Raw genomic sequence first — 7,918 nt, 5'->3', positions numbered from 1 at the left:
GGCTGCCCCAGCTGATCTCTCCCTCTCTGCTGCCTGTGGATGCTGTGGCACCCTCCCCATATCTGCCACCCGGGCTCGTCTCAGGAGCCCTGAGAAGCAGCAGCACTCAGCCGTGGCGCAGGGAGAGAGGGAGAGAGAGCTCTTAGTTTGTCATCTGCAGCAAAGGGACAGAATAAATTCAAGTAGATAACCCGTTCCTGTACAAAATGTGGATAGATTCCCACAATCTGGGTTTTAATAGCAATTTCTAAATTTCCTTGAGCCGATAGTTCTAGCTCCAGCACCTAAGGTCACTTTTCCTTGAGCTCCCTTCTCTCTTTTGGTGTCTTGTCTAGACATTAGAAGGGTGAGCACCATCTCAGAGCTGAACACGTCCTCTCCTCTCCTCTCCTCTCCTCTCCTCTCTTCTCCTCTCCTCTCCACAGACTCACCATGGCAGTCGAGAGGATCCATGCCCGCGAGATCCTGGACTCCCGTGGGAACCCCACAGTTGAGGTGGACCTGTACACACACAAAGGTATGCGGGTGAGGACAAGAGATGGAGGGGAAGTCCTGCCCACCCCGGCGGAGCTGGCACTGCACAGCAGCCTGGCACACTCCGCCGAGAGCATGGAGGGTCTTCTCCAGTGAACCCCTGGCAGACAGCAAGCCAGGGGAAGACGCAGAGACCAAAACTCTGCTTGTGGCTCTGCTTGTGCATGTGCTCAGCAACTTTGCACACGTGCATGTCATGGCTTGAACCATGTGACTGCTAGTAGCAGGGATGGAAAGTTTCGTTAACATAAATATATTTACCTTCTTGTCATATCACCGTGATGCCCTGCTGCAGCTATGCTTTTAGTCCTGGGACACAGTACAAATTTGGAAACACGTCCATGGCCATGCTCGTGAGGCAGGGGAAGGTTTGTCCCTGAGCTCTCTGTGCAGGTATGTACATGCACGTGTCTCAGCTGGAAGAGCTGCATCTGCGCTGGGCCCAAAGCTAGGTGGGCTGAGGGGTGAGGAGCAGTGAGGAGCCAGAGCAGGCATCCGAACAGTCTCTTCCTTCTTCACCGAGGCAGAAACCCAGCCCCAGTCTGAGGGGGAGGAAGCTGCTGGTGGCTGTGGATCAGGCTGCTTCTGGAACCAGGAGGAGGGCTGAGGAGCCAGACTTCCACCTGTCACCCGTAGTTCTGGGATCAGTGTGGACCTCTGGGTGCCTGAGATCCAGGTTTCTCAATCTGGAAGCCCTGGGTGCATTTATTTCTGCCACCCTGGTGCTCCACCTCTGAGAAGTGTTCCACCTCTGAGAAGACCAGCCATGAGCAGCCAGCCAGCTGGGCCATCTGTTTGCACAAGTGGTTGCCACATCCTTTCCCACAAAAGCAGGACAGAAGCAGGTGCATGAGGGTTTTCCCTCCTTTTCACCCTCTGCTCTTCTCACACCCGTCTTTTGCTGTTTCCCAGGCATGTTTCGAGCAGCAGTCCCCAGCGGCGCGTCCACTGGTATTTACGAAGCGCTGGAGCTGCGAGACAATGACAAGTCACGTTTCCTCGGAAAAGGTGGGGAGATGCCTGCTCCACATCATGTCCCCGGGGCTGCCTGTGCATGGGGCTCCGCTGGAGGGTACCGCGCATCCACTGGCGTGATGTGGATGTGTCCCACTGCCCTCAGGGAGACCACAGAGGCACAGACCTAGTGTAAAGTGAAAGATCAGGCCTCGATCTTCCCTCGCTGTCTCCCTCTCTCAGTCTCTCTATCGGTCCTCTCCCTCCCTCTTTCCACTCTCCTCTTTGCCTCACTCTCTCTCTCTCTCTCTCTTTCTCTGTCTCTTCCCTTCTTCAGGGGTCCTGCAGGCCGTGGATCATATCAACAGCACTGTCGCCCCAGCTCTCGTGGGCTCTGTAAGGATTTCTCTTTGTTCTCCCTTGTCCAACGCTTACTCTGGTCCGTCTCTGTCCCCTGATCTCTGTTTCTGCCTCTCTTCATCTCACTGGGTTAACAGACATAGTGATGCTCTCTGTGAACCTGGGCACACCCATCCTGCCCTCCATGCCTGTATGTGTCCGCAGCGATCTTTTCTATGGGCGGAAAGGATTTAATGCTACCTGGTCCACTGCAGCATCTGTACCACCTAACTAGCCCCCTCAATGCTCCCTGTAGAGCCCTCTTGCTCTTTCAGATGTGCTCCTCCTCAAGCACTGAATCTCATCCACATGTCTGTGGCCTCACACCCGTTTGTCTCGTCCAGCATTCATGGTGTGATGTGCAAGGTCTGGCAGCGCCGCCAGCACAGCCTTGCGGAGCGGTAGTGTCACATCTATAACCTGTTTACACGTGAAGACCTGGAGCCTGCTCTGAGGAGAGCTGAGCTGAAGCCACACGTTACACCCCATGCAGCCCGTGGGGGGGTCTGGCTGAGAGCCCAGCTCTCTCCACCCCTGAAAAATACCCGGCCTGGTGGAGGGCTGCCTGTGTTGGGCCTAATCCTGCTCTCCACCTTGCTCCGGCATATGGCTCCCTCTAGTCTACATTCGCTTGTTTGGGACTGAGCATGTACTGTTGTTCTGCCTAGCTTCTGTGTGGTCACAGCACCACAAAGCTCCCTGGAAGCTGCCAAAAGGCTGGGTAAATCCCCAAGGGAGTCCTGTGGCCCCAGCAATGCGTAGCCTTGCCTGGGCTGCTGCTGATCCCCTCTCCAGCATGGGTACAAGTACACTGCACTGCAGCAACATCATCATGGTTACCTAACTTGACTATATACCGAGGCACTAATTTCCGGAGCTTTGTGTGTATGTGTTCCCCCACAAGCTAAAAAGGTCCCTGTACCCCCAGCTTCTCCATCAACGCCTCCTTTCTCGCACACCAGAGCCAACAGCTCTTCTCAGCCTCCCCTTCTCAGGAGCTGTTTCTTTCTTGCAGGGCCTCTCTGTTGTGGATCAAGAGAAGATAGACAATCTGATGCTTGAGATGGACGGCACAGAGAACAAATGTAATTCATTCCTTTTATTTGGCCTGGGAAGTAAAGAGCATGGGAGGCTGCAGGGCTGGAGCGGGGGGCACTGTCAGAGCTGTGGTGAGCCCAAGGTTGGGCTGGCAAGGGCACCCGCTGGGCAGGAGGTTGCTACCTGCAAAGCCTAACTCCTCCTTGGTTTTGCCCACAGCCAAGTTTGGTGCCAATGCTATCCTGGGAGTTTCGCTGGCTGTGTGCAAGGCGGGAGCTGCAGAGAAGGATGTCCCCCTGTACCGGCACATTGCTGACCTGGCCGGCAACTCCGATCTCATCCTTCCTGTGCCAGTAAGACTCCTCCATCCTTGATATCCACCTTGAGAAACTCCAAAAGAAAGTTCAAAGGGTGTGTTGGGAGGTAGAGAAGGAAGAGATATAGGACTGAAACATCAGCTGAGTGCACTGCACTTGCCAAGGAAGCAAACTAGGGCCTGAGATTTGTCAGGTTTCAATATGGAAAAGAGGGCCCTGAGGAGGATACAGCAGAGGTTGTGGTGGGGGTTGGCTGAGGATCTCACTCTTGGCACAAGAACCAGAGGGCATCATGTGAACCCTCTGGGACACAGTTCAAAACAGGGGAATGTGGGTCTTCAGACCAGGGGTAGCTGCCCTGTGAAACTCCTTCACAAAGGCTGTTGTGGATGCTAAAGTTTTCTCGGGATCAGGGAGAAAGATCCTGGAAGAGAGATTGACGTAGCATTGTTGATAAACACGTACAGATAAACACAGCACAGATAAAACACATGTAGCTCAGGAGTGGGAAACAGGTGGGAAAGTCCTCTCCAACCATTTGCTTTGAGCCACTTTTGGAAGGAAGACACCAGGCTGTATGTGCCTTTGGTGTGATGCGTTGTAGCTGATGTGTTACGTTATCCTGTGGGATGTGGCATGAATGGGCATGGTGACTCATCTGCGAGCCTCCTCTAGGTGGTGCCAAGACCGGTTCCTTCAGCTCTGATTCTCTTATGGACTCTTCCAGGCTTTCAATGTGATCAATGGAGGTTCCCACGCAGGCAACAAACTGGCCATGCAGGAGTTTATGATCCTGCCTGTGGGAGCTGAAAGCTTCCGCGATGCCATGCGCATCGGGGCTGAAGTCTATCACAACCTCAAGAGTGTCATCAAGGAGAAGTATGGCAAAGATGCTACCAATGTGGGTGATGAAGGAGGCTTTGCCCCCAACATCCTGGAAAATAGTGAAGGTGAGAGCCCTGCAGACATGGGATACCCCTGCCTGCAATGCTGTGGCTTCCTACACCCAGCTCACAGCATTCCCCAAAGATTGGTTCAAAATGTGATGCCTCAGTGTTATTGACCTCCTGTGTTAGAGAATGGTTCCTAAGCTCCTTCTCCTTGGGGTGGCCTTGATCTGTCACGGCCTTTCACACGTGCGCAGACTTCTCCAAGGCCTTCCCCTAACTTGTCACTGGGCTGTGGATTGTATTTTAATTCCTCCTCGTCCTTTTGGATATGGCCTCCACAGCTCCTTGGCATGTTTCTGTTGCGCTCTGGGCTCCCTTCTACCTCTCCCATCACATCGTCAGACTCTCAGTGGTTCTCGGGACCCTCCCAGGGGAGGTTCCCACTGAAAGTCAGAGCTCTCTGCACAGGCTGACTCTCATGACTGCAACTTTCCTCCTCCCAGCTCTGGAGCTCCTCAAGGAAGCTATTGACAAGGCAGGCTACACGGACAAGATTGTCATCGGTATGGATGTGGCGGCCTCTGAGTTCTACCGTGATGGCAAATATGACCTGGACTTCAAGTCCCCAGATGACCCAAGCCGCTATATTTCTGCAGATGAGCTGGGTGACCTCTACCAAAGTTTTGTACGTGATTATCCAGGTGAGCTGCTGTGCTTGGCAGTAGGGAATCAGCACTGATGTTGCATACTTAACGGGTGCATCCCCTCTGTGTTTTTGGGGTGGGAAGGGTTGCAGCTTTGACTCATGTCTCTTCTGTTGTCCCTTCAGTGGTCTCCATCGAGGATCCCTTTGACCAAGATGACTGGGAGGCCTGGTCCAAGTTCACGGCCAATGTGGGGATTCAGATAGTGGGAGATGACCTGACAGTGACAAACCCCAAGCGCATCGAACGAGCTGTTGAAGAGAAGGCCTGCAACTGCCTTCTGCTCAAAGTCAACCAGATTGGATCTGTCACGGAGGCCATCCAAGCGTAAGTGCAGCCCGCTGCCCTTGTCCTGCGAAAGGGTTGGTGATGAACCACAGCAGGGTGTCACGCTATCTATTGGATGAATAGACTTTTGTCTCTACCAGAGCGTAGGATGCTGAGGGTGGGAGGAAAGGGTGCCTGGATCTCACCCTGTGCAGGCGGTGGTAATAGGAGTGAGAGCTACTGACTGCATTTCTCGCTCCTTGCAGCTGCAAGTTGGCCCAGGAGAACGGCTGGGGTGTGATGGTGAGCCACCGATCTGGGGAGACCGAAGACACCTTCATTGCTGATCTGGTTGTAGGACTGTGCACTGGGCAGGTGGGTGAGACCCAGGCCACGCACAGGCCTGGAGGAAAGCGAAGGGATGTGAAGACAGAATCCCCTGCCCTGCCATGGGAAACTGGTACAAGTCATAACAGTGTCTTACAGTGTTTGTTTTGGGGAATGCTTTGCAGATAAAGACGGGTGCTCCCTGCAGGTCTGAACGCCTGGCTAAATACAACCAGCTCATGAGGTAAGGGGCTCCAGGGACGGGAACCCAGAAGAGAGAACGGGGGAGTGACTAACTGGGGTGGGAGAAGCTGAAAGCCCAAGGGTAGATGGGGCTTGTGGGGGAAATGTCATGAAGACAAGGCGCAGAGATGACAGTGGGATCCCAGGGAGATCTCTGGAGCAGACTCCTTCCCTCCTCCTTGGCGTGAGGGTGCAGCTCCACAGGTGCAGCAGCTGGCAGGAGCTGAACTCCTTTGGCCCATGTCAGCTTCCTGGCCAATGCACTGCCTCTCCGGCGCCCTGGTGCTTCCGATGCTCCCTCACAGCAAGGGCCTGATGTGTGCTGTCTCTCTCTCTCCTGCAGGATTGAGGAAGAGCTTGGCGATGAAGCACGCTTTGCCGGACACAACTTTCGCAACCCAAGTGTTCTTTGAACATTGTCCCCAGGGCACAGCCACCCTGCTGCTCTTTCCCACCTCACAGACTGTGAAGCCCCCTTCCCTCCACTGCTCCCTTTTTTGCTTTTTCTTGCCCCCTCCGCCACCCGGTTCCCTCTCACCTCAAACCCCCTCGAGTTCAGGTGTCCCCGGCTAGACGTACCCAGGTGAAGGATGAGAGAGAGGCCTACACCCTGTCCCTTGCTTTGGGGTCATAAGCATTTCTGGATCTAGGCGTTGTGTGTCTTTTGTTTTTTGTGCAGGGCCGCGTCTGAGCTGCTCTGTTCATGTGTTAGACTACGAGAGCATGCTGCCCGGTGTGTTTCCCTTGTACGCCGAAGCATGTGCAGTGAACATATGTGCGTCGGCTGGTGTGTTAGGACAAGTGTCGCACCTGTAGCTGTGTTTGGACGAGTGTCGCCAGTGGCTCGCTCTCGTTGTGCATGCGTGTAGGTGTATGTGTACTGGCCTACAGCGTCCTTGTGCCCCAGGTGTGTGTTTGCGCTGAGCCCTGGTGGGACCTGAGTGTCCCCTCCTTCCACCACGAGTGCTGTGCTGTGCTGTGTTGGGCTGTGCTTGCCAGCAGCTTAGCGTTGAAGTGCACTGCTGTTCCTCACTGGGGGTGTGTGTGTGTGCTGTCAGTCTCCGGGCCAGCACGTAGTACTGTGGGGCGATATATTAAAACACATCCGTAAACAAACCCATGCTCTCATTTGCTTCTTGTGACCTTTTTCTCTCTGTTTCCTTCCCTCTTGCACTCCTTCACCCTCTTCTCCGCCCATAATGTCTGCTTCACCTTCTGGACAGCCCATGCTCAGCTGAGCAACAGACAAACTACAGATCCCTAAACTCAATTAAAATGTATTTCACACCTGAGTTGCCTGGCTTGGCCTGAAGTTTCTCTCTACACGCCAGTGTTTGGGAAGTGGGGACATTTTGCCATCAAAGCACGAGAGGCTCACGCAGAAAGGTAACCAAAACAAGAGAAAGAACAGGCCCAGGTACCCCCACCTCCTTCCACAGCCTTGTCCCACAGCCAGACTGCTCTGTCGGCCACCCAGCTGGGGAACACCGAGGGGAAGGCAGGTGGGAGGGTGGGAATTGCCCCCACCATCTCCACCAAATCACGTCGCATGAAGATCTGCTGTGCAGGGATTTTAATCGTGCCCTCCACTGATGTAAAGACCTCAGGACTGGCCACAGGCCAGCTGCCCACTTGACATCAAGCGATGGTACGCTGGAACTGCAAGTCTTTGGGAGAGAAAAAGCTGATCCCCCTCCCCCAAAAGGGGCTTGCAGAGCAGTGGAGGGGTAGGCGGGATGTCAGTCTCTCAGCTCCATCTTGTTTCACAGGGGCAACACAGTGGTACTTGGTGAAAGTATTCCAGCTCCAGCTGGTGCCCCGGCAGGCTGAGTGCCAGCAAACCCCAGTGCCTGCTCAACAGCGTTATTCTGGACAGGCTCCGATCGAGGTGGGAGGCCGGGGGTTGCTACTGTGAGAAATCCAACCCAAGCTATGACAGAGAATAAACGATAACGGCACCCTGCCCACCGTTATCAGCTCAGGTCAGTAGCCCTAGATCTAGGGGATCACTAGTGAATACAGAACAAATCTCGGTGCTAATGAGTAGCTTGTGTTCTAGCTGCAGGCCATGTCTCTCCCACGGTCTCCCTGAAGTCTCCCCCTCAGCCTCTCGGAGCAGCGGCGTAGCCGCGGAGTAGAACTCCCCCCAGACTCAAAGGCTGCACCTAAAAGCCAGTGTCCAGCTCCACACCTCATGCCCACGGGTGAACAAACCCGCGCAGGCCCCGAAGATGCTGGGAGGCAC

General features: G+C 54.4%; 1 protein-coding gene across 1 annotated transcript; it reads left to right on the top strand.

Moving 5' to 3' along the window:
* The first annotated feature begins 432 nt into the window (after nt 1-432).
* Nucleotides 433-6,086, top strand: ENO2 (enolase 2 (gamma, neuronal)). Its single transcript, XM_009328799.1, has 11 exons — nt 433-517; nt 1,447-1,542; nt 1,826-1,884; nt 2,903-2,972; nt 3,145-3,278; nt 3,970-4,192; nt 4,636-4,833; nt 4,962-5,163; nt 5,370-5,478; nt 5,616-5,674; nt 6,017-6,086. Exons 1-11 carry the CDS (start codon nt 433-435, stop codon nt 6,084-6,086), a joined length of 1,305 nt encoding a protein of 434 aa, XP_009327074.1.
* Nucleotides 6,087-7,918: the final 1,832 nt, after the last annotated feature.

The sequence above is a fragment of the Pygoscelis adeliae genome, unplaced genomic scaffold, assembly GCF_000699105.1.
Source record: "Pygoscelis adeliae isolate BGI_AS28 unplaced genomic scaffold, ASM69910v1 Scaffold120, whole genome shotgun sequence".
In the NCBI taxonomy this organism is placed as follows: domain Eukaryota; kingdom Metazoa; phylum Chordata; class Aves; order Sphenisciformes; family Spheniscidae; genus Pygoscelis; species Pygoscelis adeliae.
The sequence above is the reverse complement of the archived record's forward strand: the minus strand, read 5'-3'. Positions and strand labels throughout refer to the sequence as shown.